This window comes from Nakaseomyces bracarensis, assembly GCF_045282275.1.
Source record: "Nakaseomyces bracarensis strain CBM3 chromosome Unknown Scaff1_0, whole genome shotgun sequence".
Taxonomy (NCBI): domain Eukaryota; kingdom Fungi; phylum Ascomycota; class Saccharomycetes; order Saccharomycetales; family Saccharomycetaceae; genus Nakaseomyces; species Nakaseomyces bracarensis.
Window position 1 is genome coordinate 12,798 of NW_027263960.1, and position 23,463 is coordinate 36,260.

Here is a 23,463-nt window from a genome sequence, read left to right on the forward strand (position 1 = left end):
AGTAAGTTTCGATTCTTATTTTTAAGATTATTTAGTAATTCGCGGTACGAAACTAATTCAATAAAACCGGTTACAAATGCTATGGCATGATAAAAAGAGTGATTACGGAGTTTAATATTATTTACTTTGATTTTATGGTGCCTTAAAAATTAATTGCATTTAGTCCAGTGAAAACCAACATAGCACCAGTGCATACTATAATACAAATTTTGATTTCTGTAGGATTTAAGATTGGAGAATCCAAACGTTTAATGCCATGACATAGATTGAACTGTTTTGTATTCCATCGGAAAAGCAAAAACAAAAACAAAAATAAAATAGCAGGTGAGTAATCAACCAATTAAAAGTGAAGAAGTATCAAACAAAAACAAGAAAATAATATCTCTTCGTGTGTTAAATGAGAAATTTTCTGATTTTTAGACGCTGGAAGAACCAATATAAATGCATGATGAAAAAGATAATTGGGTCAATTCCAACATTTTTGTATACTGAAATTACATACTACAAAAAAAAAATAAACAGATACTTGATTAGGTTTTCAATGTATATGATACTTAATATACAACTATAGTAAATTCAAGGAGAAAAATTAGAAATAAGTCGAAAAAAAAAATTGATTAAAAATATATTCCTTATGAAACGAATCATACAATTATTAATAATTTTGTTAAGTGCCTTGAAAGCATTCGGTCAAAATCCTTATCCATTGGGTTGTTCGCCAAAGTCCGCTCCCAAAGGAAAAGGTTTAGCAATGGAGCTCTATGAATATCCATACCTTAATCCAAACGTGAAGTGCCCAGGTAGCGATATTTATACTTGCAAAGAGAATAATATACACGCAAGTCATTGTTGGGATCCTGCATATCAAGATGTAAATTACCCACGTTTTGGCTATAAAAAAAATCGCTTAATCGCTACAGCAGCTGGTATAACAGGTAATTTGGAATTTAATATTAAACCCGAGTTTGCTTGTAGACCTGTGAAAGGAAATCTCCCAGCATCATATAATTATAATAAAGAAATAGATATATCTAACTTCACTATGATCCTCTACGGTTATTTTAAACCTTTAGTTTCCGGTACACATACATTCGAAATAGCTGCAGATGATTTATTATTCATTAACTTCGGGGCAGGAAATGCATTTGATTGCTGTAGGCATGGAAGTTCTGCTGATGACTTTGGAAACTATCAAGCATGGGCAATGTATGGATCTGAAGTTGTTCAGAAAACTCTTAGTGTATATCTTGATAAAGACACATATTATCCTATTAGAATGTATTTTAACAATCGTGACTGGATTGCCGCTATATTTTTCCATTTCACAACAGATGCAGAACCAAATACGGTCATACGGGATATGGAACCTTACTTTTTTCATATCAGTGATACACCCCATAGTTGTCCAGCTAATATAAAATATGTAACTAGATGTGGTACCGGAGTTGATACTACCACATACAGTACCGAATATCAAACCTTCACCCAAGCTTCTGCTCAATTACCAATTATTAAAACAACATACTCAATTGAGATTCCTTGTCGTCCAACTTCCACTCTATGTTCTAGTGATTCTTTTTTCAATCCAGCAGATTCTTCATGTGTACCAAATACAGATGTATTCCCTCCTACAGTAGAGGGTACCTCAACTTTAACGTCATATGTTACTGCTGCAATAACCTACACAACGACGTTTGAAACAATTTATCTGACAATTACGGCTTCTGATGGGGCTATTATACCAGAAGAAAGAATTGTAGTAATCGTTCCAGAATCCACTAAACCCAACCCAACCACTATAACATCAACATCCTATGTTTCGGGACCAATCGACTACACTACGACAATGCAAACACTTCATTTAGAAACTACAGATTCTGATGGTGCTACTGTACAGGAAGTGATATATGTAGTGATCGTACCAATGTCTACAGAACACACTCCCGCCACTATAACATCAACATCCTATGTTTCGGGACCAATCGACTACACTACGACAATTCAAACACTTCATTTAGAAACTACAGATTCTGATGGTGCTACTGTACAGGAAGTGATATATGTAGTGATCGTACCAATGTCTACAGAACACACTCCCGCCACTATAACATCAACATCCTATGCTTCGGGACCAATCGACTACACTACGACAATTCAAACACTTCATTTAGAAACTACAGATTCTGATGGTGCTACTGTACAAGAAGTGATATATGTAGTGATCGTACCAATGTTTACAGAACACAGTCCAGCCACTATAACATCAACATCCTATGTTTCGGGACCAATCGACTACACTACGACAATGCAAACACTTCATTTAGAAACTACAGATTCTGATGGTGCTACTGTACAGGAAGTGATATATGTAGTGATCGTACCAATGTCTACAGAACACACTCCCGCCACTATAACATCAACATCCTATGCTTCGGGACCAATCGACTACACTACGACAATTCAAACACTTCATTTAGAAACTACAGATTCGGATGGTGCTACTGTACAAGAAGTGATATATGTAGTGATCGTACCAATGTCTACAGAACACACTCCCGCCACTATTACATTAACATCCTATGTTACTGCTGCAATAACCTACACAACGACGTTTGAAACAATTTATCTGACAATTACGGCTTCTGATGGGGCTATTATACCAGAAGAAAGAATTGTAGTAATCGTTCCAGAATCCACTAAACCCAACCCAACCACTATAACATCAACATCCTATGTTTCGGGACCAATCGACTACACTACGACAATGCAAACACTTCATTTAGAAACTACAGATTCTGATGGTGCTACTGTACAGGAAGTGATATATGTAGTGATCGTACCAATGTCTACAGAACACAGTACCACCACTATTACATCAACATCATATGCAAATGTGAATGTTACATCTACCATGACCACAATACATGCAGAAACTACTAATTCTGATGGATATACTATATCTGAAGACATAATTGTTGTATTAATACCAGCCTTCACAGAACCAAGTGCCTACACCACCACGGTCACCAACGGCAGCTCCGCAGAGACAGAGGTGATCTCCTTCTCCCCCACCGTGGACTCAGACGGCAAGACACACACTGCCACCACCACCTTCACCATCACTGACACAGACACCTACTCCGAGCCAAGTGCCTACACCACCACGGTCACCAACGGCAGCTCCGCAGAGACAGAGGTGATCTCCTTCTCCCCCACCGTGGACTCAGACGGCAAGACACACACTGCCACCACCACCTTCACCATCACTGACACAGACACCTACTCCGAGCCAAGTGCCTACACCACCACGGTCACCAACGGCAGCTCCGCAGAGACAGAGGTGATCTCCTTCTCCCCCACCGTGGACTCAGACGGCAAGACACACACTGCCACCACCACCTTCACCATCACCGACACAGACACCTACTCCGAGCCAAGTGCCTACACCACCACGGTCACCAACGGCAGCTCCGCAGAGACAGAGGTGATCTCCTTCTCCCCCACCGTGGACTCAGACGGCAAGACACACACTGCCACCACCACCTTCACCATCACTGACACAGACACCTACTCCGAGCCAAGTGCCTACACCACCACGGTCACCAACGGCAGCTCCGCAGAGACAGAGGTGATCTCCTTCTCCCCCACCGTGGACTCAGACGGCAAGACACACACTGCCACCACCACCTTCACCATCACTGACACAGACACCTACTCCGAGCCAAGTGCCTACACCACCACGGTCACCAACGGCAGCTCCGCAGAGACAGAGGTGATCTCCTTCTCCCCCACCGTGGACTCAGACGGCAAGACACACACTGCCACCACCACCTTCACCATCACTGACACAGACACCTACTCCGAGCCAAGTGCCTACACCACCACGGTCACCAACGGCAGCTCCGCAGAGACAGAGGTGATCTCCTTCTCCCCCACCGTGGACTCAGACGGCAAGACACACACTGCCACCACCACCTTCACCATCACTGACACAGACACCTACTCCGAGCCAAGTGCCTACACCACCACGGTCACCAACGGCAGCTCCGCAGAGACAGAGGTGATCTCCTTCTCCCCCACCGTGGACTCAGACGGCAAGACACACACTGCCACCACCACCTTCACCATCACTGACACAGACACCTACTCCGAGCCAAGTGCCTACACCACCACGGTCACCAACGGCAGCTCCGCAGAGACAGAGGTGATCTCCTTCTCCCCCACCGTGGACTCAGACGGCAAGACACACACTGCCACCACCACCTTCACCATCACTGACACAGACACCTACTCCGAGCCAAGTGCCTACACCACCACGGTCACCAACGGCAGCTCCGCAGAGACAGAGGTGATCTCCTTCTCCCCCACCGTGGACTCAGACGGCAAGACACACACTGCCACCACCACCTTCACCATCACTGACACAGACACCTACTCCGAGCCAAGTGCCTACACCACCACGGTCACCAACGGCAGCTCCGCAGAGACAGAGGTGATCTCCTTCTCCCCCACCGTGGACTCAGACGGCAAGACACACACTGCCACCACCACCTTCACCATCACCGACACAGACACCTACTCCGAGCCAAGTGCCTACACCACCACGGTCACCAACGGCAGCTCCGCAGAGACAGAGGTGATCTCCTTCTCCCCCACCGTGGACTCAGACGGCAAGACACACACTGCCACCACCACCTTCACCATCACTGACACAGACACCTACTCCGAGCCAAGTGCCTACACCACCACGGTCACCAACGGCAGCTCCGCAGAGACAGAGGTGATCTCCTTCTCCCCCACCGTGGACTCAGACGGCAAGACACACACTGCCACCACCACCTTCACCATCACTGACACAGACACCTACTCCGAGCCAAGTGCCTACACCACCACGGTCACCAACGGCAGCTCCGCAGAGACAGAGGTGATCTCCTTCTCCCCCACCGTGGACTCAGACGGCAAGACACACACTGCCACCACCACCTTCACCATCACTGACACAGACACCTACTCCGAGCCAAGTGCCTACACCACCACGGTCACCAACGGCAGCTCCGCAGAGACAGAGGTGATCTCCTTCTCCCCCACCGTGGACTCAGACGGCAAGACACACACTGCCACCACCACCTTCACCATCACTGACACAGACACCTACTCCGAGCCAAGTGCCTACACCACCACGGTCACCAACGGCAGCTCCGCAGAGACAGAGGTGATCTCCTTCTCCCCCACCGTGGACTCAGACGGCAAGACACACACTGCCACCACCACCTTCACCATCACCGACACAGACACCTACTCCGAGCCAAGTGCCTACACCACCACGGTCACCAACGGCAGCTCCGCAGAGACAGAGGTGATCTCCTTCTCCCCCACCGTGGACTCAGACGGCAAGACACACACTGCCACCACCACCTTCACCATCACTGACACAGACACCTACTCCGAGCCAAGTGCCTACACCACCACGGTCACCAACGGCAGCTCCGCAGAGACAGAGGTGATCTCCTTCTCCCCCACCGTGGACTCAGACGGCAAGACACACACTGCCACCACCACCTTCACCATCACTGACACAGACACCTACTCCGAGCCAAGTGCCTACACCACCACGGTCACCAACGGCAGCTCCGCAGAGACAGAGGTGATCTCCTTCTCCCCCACCGTGGACTCAGACGGCAAGACACACACTGCCACCACCACCTTCACCATCACCGACACAGACACCTACTCCGAGCCAAGTGCCTACACCACCACGGTCACCAACGGCAGCTCCGCAGAGACAGAGGTGATCTCCTTCTCCCCCACCGTGGACTCAGACGGCAAGACACACACTGCCACCACCACCTTCACCATCACTGACACAGACACCTACTCCGAGCCAAGTGCCTACACCACCACGGTCACCAACGGCAGCTCCGCAGAGACAGAGGTGATCTCCTTCTCCCCCACCGTGGACTCAGACGGCAAGACACACACTGCCACCACCACCTTCACCATCACTGACACAGACACCTACTCCGAGCCAAGTGCCTACACCACCACGGTCACCAACGGCAGCTCCGCAGAGACAGAGGTGATCTCCTTCTCCCCCACCGTGGACTCAGACGGCAAGACACACACTGCCACCACCACCTTCACCATCACTGACACAGACACCTACTCCGAGCCAAGTGCCTACACCACCACGGTCACCAACGGCAGCTCCGCAGAGACAGAGGTGATCTCCTTCTCCCCCACCGTGGACTCAGACGGCAAGACACACACTGCCACCACCACCTTCACCATCACTGACACAGACACCTACTCCGAGCCAAGTGCCTACACCACCACGGTCACCAACGGCAGCTCCGCAGAGACAGAGGTGATCTCCTTCTCCCCCACCGTGGACTCAGACGGCAAGACACACACTGCCACCACCACCTTCACCATCACTGACACAGACACCTACTCCGAGCCAAGTGCCTACACCACCACGGTCACCAACGGCAGCTCCGCAGAGACAGAGGTGATCTCCTTCTCCCCCACCGTGGACTCAGACGGCAAGACACACACTGCCACCACCACCTTCACCATCACCGACACAGACACCTACTCCGAGCCAAGTGCCTACACCACCACGGTCACCAACGGCAGCTCCGCAGAGACAGAGGTGATCTCCTTCTCCCCCACCGTGGACTCAGACGGCAAGACACACACTGCCACCACCACCTTCACCATCACTGACACAGACACCTACTCCGAGCCAAGTGCCTACACCACCACGGTCACCAACGGCAGCTCCGCAGAGACAGAGGTGATCTCCTTCTCCCCCACCGTGGACTCAGACGGCAAGACACACACTGCCACCACCACCTTCACCATCACTGACACAGACACCTACTCCGAGCCAAGTGCCTACACCACCACGGTCACCAACGGCAGCTCCGCAGAGACAGAGGTGATCTCCTTCTCCCCCACCGTGGACTCAGACGGCAAGACACACACTGCCACCACCACCTTCACTGTTGACACAGACACAGACACCTACTCCGAGCCAAGTGCCTACACCACCACGGTCACCAACGGCAGCTCCGCAGAGACAGAGGTGATCTCCTTCTCCCCCACCGTGGACTCAGACGGCAAGACACACACTGCCACCACCACCTTCACCATCACCGACACAGACACCTACTCCGAGCCAAGTGCCTACACCACCACGGTCACCAACGGCAGCTCCGCAGAGACAGAGGTGATCTCCTTCTCCCCCACCGTGGACTCAGACGGCAAGACACACACTGCCACCACCACCTTCACCATCACTGACACAGACACCTACTCCGAGCCAAGTGCCTACACCACCACGGTCACCAACGGCAGCTCCGCAGAGACAGAGGTGATCTCCTTCTCCCCCACCGTGGACTCAGACGGCAAGACACACACTGCCACCACCACCTTCACCATCACCGACACAGACACCTACTCCGAGCCAAGTGCCTACACCACCACGGTCACCAACGGCAGCTCCGCAGAGACAGAGGTGATCTCCTTCTCCCCCACCGTGGACTCAGACGGCAAGACACACACTGCCACCACCACCTTCACCATCACCGACACAGACACCTACTCCGAGCCAAGTGCCTACACCACCACGGTCACCAACGGCAGCTCCGCAGAGACAGAGGTGATCTCCTTCTCCCCCACCGTGGACTCAGACGGCAAGACACACACTGCCACCACCACCTTCACCATCACCGACACAGACACCTACTCCGAGCCAAGTGCCTACACCACCACGGTCACCAACGGCAGCTCCGCAGAGACAGAGGTGATCTCCTTCTCCCCCACCGTGGACTCAGACGGCAAGACACACACTGCCACCACCACCTTCACCATCACCGACACAGACACCTACTCCGAGCCAAGTGCCTACACCACCACGGTCACCAACGGCAGCTCCGCAGAGACAGAGGTGATCTCCTTCTCCCCCACCGTGGACTCAGACGGCAAGACACACACTGCCACCACCACCTTCACCATCACTGACACAGACACCTACTCCGAGCCAAGTGCCTACACCACCACGGTCACCAACGGCAGCTCCGCAGAGACAGAGGTGATCTCCTTCTCCCCCACCGTGGACTCAGACGGCAAGACACACACTGCCACCACCACCTTCACCATCACTGACACAGACACCTACTCCGAGCCAAGTGCCTACACCACCACGGTCACCAACGGCAGCTCCGCAGAGACAGAGGTGATCTCCTTCTCCCCCACCGTGGACTCAGACGGCAAGACACACACTGCCACCACCACCTTCACCATCACTGACACAGACACCTACTCCGAGCCAAGTGCCTACACCACCACGGTCACCAACGGCAGCTCCGCAGAGACAGAGGTGATCTCCTTCTCCCCCACCGTGGACTCAGACGGCAAGACACACACTGCCACCACCACCTTCACCATCACCGACACAGACACCTACTCCGAGCCAAGTGCCTACACCACCACGGTCACCAACGGCAGCTCCGCAGAGACAGAGGTGATCTCCTTCTCCCCCACCGTGGACTCAGACGGCAAGACACACACTGCCACCACCACCTTCACCATCACTGACACAGACACCTACTCCGAGCCAAGTGCCTACACCACCACGGTCACCAACGGCAGCTCCGCAGAGACAGAGGTGATCTCCTTCTCCCCCACCGTGGACTCAGACGGCAAGACACACACTGCCACCACCACCTTCACCATCACCGACACAGACACCTACTCCGAGCCAAGTGCCTACACCACCACGGTCACCAACGGCAGCTCCGCAGAGACAGAGGTGATCTCCTTCTCCCCCACCGTGGACTCAGACGGCAAGACACACACTGCCACCACCACCTTCACCATCACTGACACAGACACCTACTCCGAGCCAAGTGCCTACACCACCACGGTCACCAACGGCAGCTCCGCAGAGACAGAGGTGATCTCCTTCTCCCCCACCGTGGACTCAGACGGCAAGACACACACTGCCACCACCACCTTCACCATCACCGACACAGACACCTACTCCGAGCCAAGTGCCTACACCACCACGGTCACCAACGGCAGCTCCGCAGAGACAGAGGTGATCTCCTTCTCCCCCACCGTGGACTCAGACGGCAAGACACACACTGCCACCACCACCTTCACCATCACCGACACAGACACCTACTCCGAGCCAAGTGCCTACACCACCACGGTCACCAACGGCAGCTCCGCAGAGACAGAGGTGATCTCCTTCTCCCCCACCGTGGACTCAGACGGCAAGACACACACTGCCACCACCACCTTCACCATCACCGACACAGACACCTACTCCGAGCCAAGTGCCTACACCACCACGGTCACCAACGGCAGCTCCGCAGAGACAGAGGTGATCTCCTTCTCCCCCACCGTGGACTCAGACGGCAAGACACACACTGCCACCACCACCTTCACCATCACCGACACAGACACCTACTCCGAGCCAAGTGCCTACACCACCACGGTCACCAACGGCAGCTCCGCAGAGACAGAGGTGATCTCCTTCTCCCCCACCGTGGACTCAGACGGCAAGACACACACTGCCACCACCACCTTCACCATCACCGACACAGACACCTACTCCGAGCCAAGTGCCTACACCACCACGGTCACCAACGGCAGCTCCGCAGAGACAGAGGTGATCTCCTTCTCCCCCACCGTGGACTCAGACGGCAAGACACACACTGCCACCACCACCTTCACCATCACCGACACAGACACCTACTCCGAGCCAAGTGCCTACACCACCACGGTCACCAACGGCAGCTCCGCAGAGACAGAGGTGATCTCCTTCTCCCCCACCGTGGACTCAGACGGCAAGACACACACTGCCACCACCACCTTCACCATCACCGACACAGACACCTACTCCGAGCCAAGTGCCTACACCACCACGGTCACCAACGGCAGCTCCGCAGAGACAGAGGTGATCTCCTTCTCCCCCACCGTGGACTCAGACGGCAAGACACACACTGCCACCACCACCTTCACCATCACCGACACAGACACCTACTCCGAGCCAAGTGCCTACACCACCACGGTCACCAACGGCAGCTCCGCAGAGACAGAGGTGATCTCCTTCTCCCCCACCGTGGACTCAGACGGCAAGACACACACTGCCACCACCACCTTCACCATCACCGACACAGACACCTACTCCGAGCCAAGTGCCTACACCACCACGGTCACCAACGGCAGCTCCGCAGAGACAGAGGTGATCTCCTTCTCCCCCACCGTGGACTCAGACGGCAAGACACACACTGCCACCACCACCTTCACTGTTGACACAGACACAGACACCTACTCCGAGCCAAGTGCCTACACCACCACGGTCACCAACGGCAGCTCCGCAGAGACAGAGGTGATCTCCTTCTCCCCCACCGTGGACTCAGACGGCAAGACACACACTGCCACCACCACCTTCACCATCACTGACACAGACACCTACTCCGAGCCAAGTGCCTACACCACCACGGTCACCAACGGCAGCTCCGCAGAGACAGAGGTGATCTCCTTCTCCCCCACCGTGGACTCAGACGGCAAGACACACACTGCCACCACCACCTTCACCATCACTGACACAGACACCTACTCCGAGCCAAGTGCCTACACCACCACGGTCACCAACGGCAGCTCCGCAGAGACAGAGGTGATCTCCTTCTCCCCCACCGTGGACTCAGACGGCAAGACACACACTGCCACCACCACCTTCACCATCACCGACACAGACACCTACTCCGAGCCAAGTGCCTACACCACCACGGTCACCAACGGCAGCTCCGCAGAGACAGAGGTGATCTCCTTCTCCCCCACCGTGGACTCAGACGGCAAGACACACACTGCCACCACCACCTTCACCATCACCGACACAGACACCTACTCCGAGCCAAGTGCCTACACCACCACGGTCACCAACGGCAGCTCCGCAGAGACAGAGGTGATCTCCTTCTCCCCCACCGTGGACTCAGACGGCAAGACACACACTGCCACCACCACCTTCACCATCACCGACACAGACACCTACTCCGAGCCAAGTGCCTACACCACCACGGTCACCAACGGCAGCTCCGCAGAGACAGAGGTGATCTCCTTCTCCCCCACCGTGGACTCAGACGGCAAGACACACACTGCCACCACCACCTTCACCATCACTGACACAGACACCTACTCCGAGCCAAGTGCCTACACCACCACGGTCACCAACGGCAGCTCCGCAGAGACAGAGGTGATCTCCTTCTCCCCCACCGTGGACTCAGACGGCAAGACACACACTGCCACCACCACCTTCACCATCACTGACACAGACACCTACTCCGAGCCAAGTGCCTACACCACCACGGTCACCAACGGCAGCTCCGCAGAGACAGAGGTGATCTCCTTCTCCCCCACCGTGGACTCAGACGGCAAGACACACACTGCCACCACCACCTTCACCATCACTGACACAGACACCTACTCCGAGCCAAGTGCCTACACCACCACGGTCACCAACGGCAGCTCCGCAGAGACAGAGGTGATCTCCTTCTCCCCCACCGTGGACTCAGACGGCAAGACACACACTGCCACCACCACCTTCACCATCACCGACACAGACACCTACTCCGAGCCAAGTGCCTACACCACCACGGTCACCAACGGCAGCTCCGCAGAGACAGAGGTGATCTCCTTCTCCCCCACCGTGGACTCAGACGGCAAGACACACACTGCCACCACCACCTTCACCATCACTGACACAGACACCTACTCCGAGCCAAGTGCCTACACCACCACGGTCACCAACGGCAGCTCCGCAGAGACAGAGGTGATCTCCTTCTCCCCCACCGTGGACTCAGACGGCAAGACACACACTGCCACCACCACCTTCACCATCACCGACACAGACACCTACTCCGAGCCAAGTGCCTACACCACCACGGTCACCAACGGCAGCTCCGCAGAGACAGAGGTGATCTCCTTCTCCCCCACCGTGGACTCAGACGGCAAGACACACACTGCCACCACCACCTTCACCATCACTGACACAGACACCTACTCCGAGCCAAGTGCCTACACCACCACGGTCACCAACGGCAGCTCCGCAGAGACAGAGGTGATCTCCTTCTCCCCCACCGTGGACTCAGACGGCAAGACACACACTGCCACCACCACCTTCACCATCACCGACACAGACACCTACTCCGAGCCAAGTGCCTACACCACCACGGTCACCAACGGCAGCTCCGCAGAGACAGAGGTGATCTCCTTCTCCCCCACCGTGGACTCAGACGGCAAGACACACACTGCCACCACCACCTTCACCATCACCGACACAGACACCTACTCCGAGCCAAGTGCCTACACCACCACGGTCACCAACGGCAGCTCCGCAGAGACAGAGGTGATCTCCTTCTCCCCCACCGTGGACTCAGACGGCAAGACACACACTGCCACCACCACCTTCACCATCACCGACACAGACACCTACTCCGAGCCAAGTGCCTACACCACCACGGTCACCAACGGCAGCTCCGCAGAGACAGAGGTGATCTCCTTCTCCCCCACCGTGGACTCAGACGGCAAGACACACACTGCCACCACCACCTTCACCATCACCGACACAGACACCTACTCCGAGCCAAGTGCCTACACCACCACGGTCACCAACGGCAGCTCCGCAGAGACAGAGGTGATCTCCTTCTCCCCCACCGTGGACTCAGACGGCAAGACACACACTGCCACCACCACCTTCACCATCACCGACACAGACACCTACTCCGAGCCAAGTGCCTACACCACCACGGTCACCAACGGCAGCTCCGCAGAGACAGAGGTGATCTCCTTCTCCCCCACCGTGGACTCAGACGGCAAGACACACACTGCCACCACCACCTTCACCATCACCGACACAGACACCTACTCCGAGCCAAGTGCCTACACCACCACGGTCACCAACGGCAGCTCCGCAGAGACAGAGGTGATCTCCTTCTCCCCCACCGTGGACTCAGACGGCAAGACACACACTGCCACCACCACCTTCACCATCACCGACACAGACACCTACTCCGAGCCAAGTGCCTACACCACCACGGTCACCAACGGCAGCTCCGCAGAGACAGAGGTGATCTCCTTCTCCCCCACCGTGGACTCAGACGGCAAGACACACACTGCCACCACCACCTTCACTGTTGACACAGACACAGACACCTACTCCGAGCCAAGTGCCTACACCACCACGGTCACCAACGGCAGCTCCGCAGAGACAGAGGTGATCTCCTTCTCCCCCACCGTGGACTCAGACGGCAAGACACACACTGCCACCACCACCTTCACCATCACTGACACAGACACCTACTCCGAGCCAAGTGCCTACACCACCACGGTCACCAACGGCAGCTCCGCAGAGACAGAGGTGATCTCCTTCTCCCCCACCGTGGACTCAGACGGCAAGACACACACTGCCACCACCACCTTCACCATCACTGACACAGACACCTACTCCGAGCCAAGTGCCTACACCACCACGGTCACCAACGGCAGCTCCGCAGAGACAGAGGTGATCTCCTTCTCCCCCACCGTGGACTCAGACGGCAAGACACACACTGCCACCACCACCTTCACCATCACCGACACAGACACCTACTCCGAGCCAAGTGCCTACACCACCACGGTCACCAACGGCAGCTCCGCAGAGACAGAGGTGATCTCCTTCTCCCCCACCGTGGACTCAGACGGCAAGACACACACTGCCACCACCACCTTCACCATCACCGACACAGACACCTACTCCGAGCCAAGTGCCTACACCACCACGGTCACCAACGGCAGCTCCGCAGAGACAGAGGTGATCTCCTTCTCCCCCACCGTGGACTCAGACGGCAAGACACACACTGCCACCACCACCTTCACCATCACTGACACAGACACCTACTCCGAGCCAAGTGCCTACACCACCACGGTCACCAACGGCAGCTCCGCAGAGACAGAGGTGATCTCCTTCTCCCCCACCGTGGACTCAGACGGCAAGACACACACTGCCACCACCACCTTCACCATCACCGACACAGACACCTACTCCGAGCCAAGTGCCTACACCACCACGGTCACCAACGGCAGCTCCGCAGAGACAGAGGTGATCTCCTTCTCCCCCACCGTGGACTCAGACGGCAAGACACACACTGCCACCACCACCTTCACCATCACCGACACAGACACCTACTCCGAGCCAAGTGCCTACACCACCACGGTCACCAACGGCAGCTCCGCAGAGACAGAGGTGATCTCCTTCTCCCCCACCGTGGACTCAGACGGCAAGACACACACTGCCACCACCACCTTCACCATCACCGACACAGACACCTACTCCGAGCCAAGTGCCTACACCACCACGGTCACCAACGGCAGCTCCGCAGAGACAGAGGTGATCTCCTTCTCCCCCACCGTGGACTCAGACGGCAAGACACACACTGCCACCACCACCTTCACCATCACTGACACAGACACCTACTCCGAGCCAAGTGCCTACACCACCACGGTCACCAACGGCAGCTCCGCAGAGACAGAGGTGATCTCCTTCTCCCCCACCGTGGACTCAGACGGCAAGACACACACTGCCACCACCACCTTCACCATCACTGACACAGACACCTACTCCGAGCCAAGTGCCTACACCACCACGGTCACCAACGGCAGCTCCGCAGAGACAGAGGTGATCTCCTTCTCCCCCACCGTGGACTCAGACGGCAAGACACACACTGCCACCACCACCTTCACCATCACTGACACAGACACCTACTCCGAGCCAAGTGCCTACACCACCACGGTCACCAACGGCAGCTCCGCAGAGACAGAGGTGATCTCCTTCTCCCCCACCGTGGACTCAGACGGCAAGACACACACTGCCACCACCACCTTCACCATCACCGACACAGACACCTACTCCGAGCCAAGTGCCTACACCACCACGGTCACCAACGGCAGCTCCGCAGAGACAGAGGTGATCTCCTTCTCCCCCACCGTGGACTCAGACGGCAAGACACACACTGCCACCACCACCTTCACCATCACCGACACAGACACCTACTCCGAGCCAAGTGCCTACACCACCACGGTCACCAACGGCAGCTCCGCAGAGACAGAGGTGATCTCCTTCTCCCCCACCGTGGACTCAGACGGCAAGACACACACTGCCACCACCACCTTCACCATCACCGACACAGACACCTACTCCGAGCCAAGTGCCTACACCACCACGGTCACCAACGGCAGCTCCGCAGAGACAGAGGTGATCTCCTTCTCCCCCACCGTGGACTCAGACGGCAAGACACACACTGCCACCACCACCTTCACCATCACTGACACAGACACCTACTCCGAGCCAAGTGCCTACACCACCACGGTCACCAACGGCAGCTCCGCAGAGACAGAGGTGATCTCCTTCTCCCCCACCGTGGACTCAGACGGCAAGACACACACTGCCACCACCACCTTCACCATCACTGACACAGACACCTACTCCGAGCCAAGTGCCTACACCACCACGGTCACCAACGGCAGCTCCGCAGAGACAGAGGTGATCTCCTTCTCCCCCACCGTGGACTCAGACGGCAAGACACACACTGCCACCACCACCTTCACCATCACTGACACAGACACCTACTCCGAGCCAAGTGCCTACACCACCACGGTCACCAACGGCAGCTCCGCAGAGACAGAGGTGATCTCCTTCTCCCCCACCGTGGACTCAGACGGCAAGACACACACTGCCACCACCACCTTCACCATCACCGACACAGACACCTACTCCGAGCCAAGTGCCTACACCACCACGGTCACCAACGGCAGCTCCGCAGAGACAGAGGTGATCTCCTTCTCCCCCACCGTGGACTCAGACGGCAAGACACACACTGCCACCACCACCTTCACCATCACCGACACAGACACCTACTCCGAGCCAAGTGCCTACACCACCACGGTCACCAACGGCAGCTCCGCAGAGACAGAGGTGATCTCCTTCTCCCCCACCGTGGACTCAGACGGCAAGACACACACTGCCACCACCACCTTCACCATCACCGACACAGACACCTACTCCGAGCCAAGTGCCTACACCACCACGGTCACCAACGGCAGCTCCGCAGAGACAGAGGTGATCTCCTTCTCCCCCACCGTGGACTCAGACGGCAAGACACACACTGCCACCACCACCTTCACCATCACTGACACAGACACCTACTCCGAGCCAAGTGCCTACACCACCACGGTCACCAACGGCAGCTCCGCAGAGACAGAGGTGATCTCCTTCTCCCCCACCGTGGACTCAGACGGCAAGACACACACTGCCACCACCACCTTCACCATCACCGACACAGACACCTACTCCGAGCCAAGTGCCTACACCACCACGGTCACCAACGGCAGCTCCGCAGAGACAGAGGTGATCTCCTTCTCCCCCACCGTGGACTCAGACGGCAAGACACACACTGCCACCACCACCTTCACCATCACTGACACAGACACCTACTCCGAGCCAAGTGCCTACACCACCACGGTCACCAACGGCAGCTCCGCAGAGACAGAGGTGATCTCCTTCTCCCCCACCGTGGACTCAGACGGCAAGACACACACTGCCACCACCACCTTCACCATCACCGACACAGACACCTACTCCGAGCCAAGTGCCTACACCACCACGGTCACCAACGGCAGCTCCGCAGAGACAGAGGTGATCTCCTTCTCCCCCACCGTGGACTCAGACGGCAAGACACACACTGCCACCACCACCTTCACCATCACCGACACAGACACCTACTCCGAGCCAAGTGCCTACACCACCACGGTCACCAACGGCAGCTCCGCAGAGACAGAGGTGATCTCCTTCTCCCCCACCGTGGACTCAGACGGCAAGACACACACTGCCACCACCACCTTCACCATCACTGACACAGACACCTACTCCGAGCCAAGTGCCTACACCACCACGGTCACCAACGGCAGCTCCGCAGAGACAGAGGTGATCTCCTTCTCCCCCACCGTGGACTCAGACGGCAAGACACACACTGCCACCACCACCTTCACCATCACCGACACAGACACCTACTCCGAGCCAAGTGCCTACACCACCACGGTCACCAACGGCAGCTCCGCAGAGACAGAGGTGATCTCCTTCTCCCCCACCGTGGACTCAGACGGCAAGACACACACTGCCACCACCACCTTCACCATCACCGACACAGACACCTACTCCGAGCCAAGTGCCTACACCACCACGGTCACCAACGGCAGCTCCGCAGAGACAGAGGTGATCTCCTTCTCCCCCACCGTGGACTCAGACGGCAAGACACACACTGCCACCACCACCTTCACCATCACTGACACAGACACCTACTCCGAGCCAAGTGCCTACACCACCACGGTCACCAACGGCAGCTCCGCAGAGACAGAGGTGATCTCCTTCTCCCCCACCGTGGACTCAGACGGCAAGACACACACTGCCACCACCACCTTCACCATCACCGACACAGACACCTACTCCGAGCCAAGTGCCTACACCACCACGGTCACCAACGGCAGCTCCGCAGAGACAGAGGTGATCTCCTTCTCCCCCACCGTGGACTCAGACGGCAAGACACACACTGCCACCACCACCTTCACCATCACCGACACAGACACCTACTCCGAGCCAAGTGCCTACACCACCACGGTCACCAACGGCAGCTCCGCAGAGACAGAGGTGATCTCCTTCTCCCCCACCGTGGACTCAGACGGCAAGACACACACTGCCACCACCACCTTCACCATCACCGACACAGACACCTACTCCGAGCCAAGTGCCTACACCACCACGGTCACCAACGGCAGCTCCGCAGAGACAGAGGTGATCTCCTTCTCCCCCACCGTGGACTCAGACGGCAAGACACACACTGCCACCACCACCTACAACATGGTTAAAAGTGACATAAATCCCTCTTACTCTGGTGCTCATATGAGCACTTCTTTCAGCAGCCCAATATTTTCACAGAATCAACACCAATCTGTGGGTAGTATTGTATACAAGGCCAGTGGGTCTACATTATCCACTAACACCTTTCTTATGGCTGCTCTACTTATCATTTTGTTGGCATAGTTGTTTGTATCAATCAAAGTTGATACTTTTTATTTCTTACTCACAATTGTTTCCATATTTGAAATTATTAAAGAAGTGAATGTAAGACTAACATATACCCGATTTAACTACTTGCTAAATATTTTGCTCGTTTTGGATATTTTGCTGTTCGCAATAACACAGTATAGTATTACATTGTATATAATATATTAAATCGCAATATATATATGTTATTTCTGACTACTGGTTTATAATTAAATTCATAAATAACCGAAAATATCTCTCAAAATTAGATGATGCTCGAGATTTAGAACTAAACTTATAGGATGTAAAGTATTTATAAAATATCTGGAATAAAATCATATGTTGATTATGTGTATTTAACCCAACAAGTCTGTCTTTCTACTCTAAATAACTTATAAGGGCTAATAGTAGATAAATGATCTTACAGCTGTGCTATAGTACCTATCTTGTCCTCAAAACTTCCTGATAGCCATTTTTATATATTTTTTCTACATCATCGGTGTTTTCCTCCCTCTTTAAATTTGCGACCGTATATTTTGTATGAAACCGTTCACAATCAAAACTATCCTACAGATGCAAAAAATATAGTATGATACACAGTTACTTTAGTTACTTTATTGTAATTACTGTATACCCTCTGGTTATTTTATTTTTTCACTTTTTATGTATATGTCATCATATTTTAAAATTTTCTTTTATTACTTAAAATGCTTTATGGTATGGATTATACACATACACCAAACCTACTACCAACCTACTACCCACACCACCGTCATTACCTATGCCGATGACAGCTCTAGGTCTAACGCACATTCGTTTTTCCAATAATTGCCTCCTAAGGCAAGAAACACACTCATATCCTTGACTGACTCCAACACAGACATCTATTTTATATCTTCTATTTTCGGAATTGTATTCTTAAAAAAATCAAATTTCAGGTGTTTATATGTCATCTACTACTGCTGGTGATGATTTTACTGCTGTTGATTCTGGTATTTCCTTCGTTGTATCCCAGTGCAATAATTGATATAACAGATCAGCGTTTAGTACAAACAACGCAGTTTACTCAATAGGGAATCAATACTGTGATGTTCAACATAAGACTATAGGTTGCACACTTTCCAATAACATTTATCTTATTGAAGGTTATATTGTCATTGATTACTAACTAACTAAGATATTTCAATCTATTGTTTTCTCGAAGTTTTCTTAACAACTGAGCACACATATTTGGATTTGTTGCACCAACCAATTATTTGTTCATAATTCTTTTATGTGTATGTCATCTTGAGATTCTTAGATTTTCTTTGACGAACCACAAAAACTTTTTCCTATAGAAAGTTGCATTTGCGATTGCTAGCAAAAACTTTTAATTTGGTGAAATCTTCAACTCTCTCTTAAGGAGAGTTGATATTAAAAACGAATGAACTAAAACTCATAGAATATCAGCTCATTAAAAAAAGAAAGCATTTTAGCACCTACCATCTTCAGATAACGGAGTTATAATTGCTAGGTTATCTAATTATGCATTCAAAATAATTAGATATGAATAGTTTTTTTCTATTCATCTCGAAGTTTTGCATATTCATTCTACATTTATACATTAAAAATCGTCTCCTATAAGGACTCTCTCATTAATTTCTTTTTTTTAAATTAAATGTCGGTATATAATTGCCTTTCTTTTTCCACTTTGAGAACCCCTAATCGGGCTTATAAGTTTTTTCGTTAGATCTGCGCTGTATTGACTGTGGGGAGGAGAATAAAGAAAAAGAAATAATTTTTCTATAAGTATCTTTTACAGGTTTCGATGACATATATCACCGTTAACGCATAACACCGTTAATTCATAACACCGTTAATGCATAACACCGAAGATACAAAGGTTCTATAATCATTCGATATGAAAGTGCATAATATTTATTGATGATACAGATACAGACAAATAAATGTATATAAGAATTGGATCTGTAGCTTCAAATACCGTTTCTTCTATCTCTCTATTCAAAGTCAAAAATACCATAAACAATTAGTTTATTCTAAAAAGCATATCAACAAAGAACAAATAAAAAAATGTCTAAGGTTATTTTAGTTACAGGTGTTTCTAGAGGTATTGGTAAGTCTATTGTTGATACACTTCTCTCTCTAAACAAGGATGTTATCATCTATGGTATTGCAAGAACCGAAGCCCCATTGAAGAACTTGAAGGAAACTTATGGTGACAGATTCTTCTACTCTGTTGGTGATATCACTGACAAGGCCCTTTTGAAGAAGTACATTATGTCTGCTGTTGAAGGTCACGGTAGGATTGATTCTGTGGTGGCCAACGCTGGTGTCTTGGAGCCAGTACAAAACGTCAACGAAATTGATGTCAACGGCTGGAAGAATTTGTTCAATATCAATTTCTTCAGTATTGTCTCTTTGGTTAGCTTAGCTTTGCCATACTTGAAGATGACTAACGGTAACGCTGTCTTCGTCAGTTCCGATGCCAGTGATACTTACTTCAGCAGTTGGGGTGCCTACGGTTCTTCCAAGGCAGCTCTAAACCACTTCGCTATGACTCTAGCCAACGAAGAAAAGGCTGTCAAGGCCGTTGCTGTTGCTCCAGGTATTGTTGATACTGACATGCAAGTTAACATCAGAGAAAAAGTCGGTCCAAAAGGTATGGATGAGGAAGCTTTGAAGATGTTCAGAGACTTGAAATCACAAAACAAGTTGGTAGACAGTTCTGTTCCAGCTACCGTCTACTCGAAGTTAGCACTCAACGGTATCCCAGACTCTGTTAATGGTAAGTACGTCAGCTACGATGTCGAAATTTTGAAGGATTACCAACATTAACTATACAAGGTAATCAATATTGAAGATTTTTATTTTCAGAAAGTAAATTGAAAGAAAATCATGAAGCAATGAAACGATTTATATAAAGTATTTTATAGACTGTACTAGGATGGTATAGATTTTTATCTTATATATAACTATTAATGTTTTTTGAATACACTTATTTGTCGGGCAAAGCATTTCTTTAACGTCAAAAAGGTTTTTTTGACTCATAATATTGGTGAAGATAAAAAAATACAGACCGAAGGTGAAAATGACCTTTTTTACGTTTAGTTGATGATTTAATTATTTATATATTGCTTTTACTAGTAGAAATTCTCCATGGCGAGCTGTAGAATTCTGCCTGCCAACTGAGTCATGTGATATATCCCACTAGGTGTTTGGAAGATGCTGATCCATTTTATCACTATACACGTAAAAATCCAAGCTCCAAACGGCAACAGCTATATCTCGCGTTTTTCGCAACCCCTACAGTATTTATTTTTTTTAAAAAAAAAGAGATTGCAGCACCTGAGTTTCGCGTATGGTCACCCACTACACTACTCGGTCAGGCTCTCACAAGCTTAACTACAGTTGATCGGACGGGAAACGGTGCTTTCTTGTGGATATGGCCGCAACCGAAAGGGTGTGAATATCCAAATCATATATCGACCTTAACAAGTGGGGGTGGGGGGGTTGGTTCAGATTGGAGGGGATGTTTGCATAACAGCGTGTGGATGTTAAATAATGTTCTGGGGCAACAAATATCGAAGAATTTAATGGCGATGTTTTTGAAGTTGTGGAGGGGTTGATACGAAGTTGTGATTGGTAATTTAGGTGGGATTCCTTGGCACAGGCCCTATTAGATGACCATGCGATAAAAAGCGGTATATTGAGGCAAATTACTGCATTAGGTTTTCGCCAACGACGGACTTAGATACATTTTAACATTATGCGGTTGTAAAGTTTGTTGTATAAAATATATAAATCGGAATATACTGTATACATCAATTACTGTTAAACTATTAATCTTGTGAGCTCAAGCAAGATGATAGGTTTCTGGCGAGATAAAATTTTTGATCGGGTGATATTACTGGACTTAAAAACTTGATTTAAGTGATCTGTCTACTTTTAGTTATATTGTTAATGGCAATGTTGTCAAGTCTATAAATTCCGTTTTGTCTTCTGCAACGGAAGTAGGCATAATGATGCAGATATGTCATCAAACTGCAAAACTACTACATCATCAGGGTGTGGTGCAAGTAGCTTTAGTCTACTCAAGTAGTTTAGGGCATTTACTAAACTATTACAGACACAAATTTGTTTGTATACGAGCAGTTGAAAAATAGTTATTAATAAATAAAAATATAACAATTTTAAAAGAATATATGTGTATATGTATGTATATACAAAAAATGTTTAGACTTGATCTTTTTTTTTGTCACAATTAGATGATTTTAATTAAGTGGTTGAAGTAGCTGAAACTGGCTATCCATCGAGATTGGTTTGGGTTTGGGTTTTGAGGAAAATATAAAATTAAATTTAAAGTAGAGAAGTTTTGTCCATAATTCCAATGGTTGGTTTGCATATAACGATACTACCGAAAAGGTACTTCTTGAATAATAGCTTTTTCTGAATGACATCTTCTTTTGTTATCCATTATGACAAGAACCACAATTCTGTTATTTGACAATATCATAGGAAAAAAAGTACATTAATTAATTAATATGATAATAACATAGATAGAAAATGTGGTATATAGTCAATCCTTGAGACAAAACAGAAAGCAAATGAATTCATAGAGTCATTAGGCAATATGGGTCTATTTTATGTGGGTGTTATCTAATTTTTTCGGGGTTCTAGAGATATGAAGTAAATACATAGTAGGGTTCTTAAATATACGTGAAGTTTTTCAATAGCTTTATTATAGTTCCTAAATTTATTTGATAGTTATGACCTTACTAATAATTTATATGATAAAAATTACTAAATACCATCAAATTTAGTTGTGTATTCTGGCACGAATAATTAAAAGCTCGAACTCGAATTCAGATAATGTGGATGTGCGGATACCAAAAAAATTTTTCTCGACTAATGTTTTTTACTACAACCATTCTAGCAATGGTATATTGGCATATGGTTAAACATGAAAAGTATAAAGTACAGAATAGACTTAGCAAAACCAGTTTCAAAACATGTCTGATTATTTATAACCAAAACATTAACGTATAAAATTGAACACATATGTATATACATATATATATATATATAAATGATAGATAGCTTCTTTAAGCTTAGGTTTCCAAATGCTGGTTAAAAAGTCAATTTGCATAACTTAGCTGTGAGTTAAAGTTATCATTATGAAATAAGACATTTCAAGTTAACTGATAATGACTCTTTTAAATTGAAACACATTAATTAATATGGTTGTTTGGCCGAGCGGTCTAAGGCGCCTGATTCAAGTTTAATCACTTACTATATTAAAATATAGGAGCACTCAGGTA

General features: G+C 50.5%; 2 protein-coding genes across 2 annotated transcripts; both read left to right on the forward strand.

Moving 5' to 3' along the window:
• Positions 1–634: 634 nt before the first annotated feature.
• Positions 635–18,142, forward strand: RNJ42_00003 (uncharacterized protein; the record flags this gene model as incomplete). Its single annotated transcript, XM_071050173.1, has 1 exon — positions 635–18,142. The coding sequence occupies one exon, from the start codon at positions 635–637 to the stop codon at positions 18,140–18,142; it is 17,508 nt and encodes a 5,835-aa protein (XP_070908765.1).
• A 2,073-nt stretch (positions 18,143–20,215) lies between these two features.
• RNJ42_00004 (SDR family oxidoreductase) lies at positions 20,216–20,980 on the forward strand (the record flags this gene model as incomplete). Its single annotated transcript, XM_071050174.1, has 1 exon — positions 20,216–20,980. The coding sequence occupies one exon, from the start codon at positions 20,216–20,218 to the stop codon at positions 20,978–20,980; it is 765 nt and encodes a 254-aa protein (XP_070908766.1).
• Positions 20,981–23,463: the final 2,483 nt, after the last annotated feature.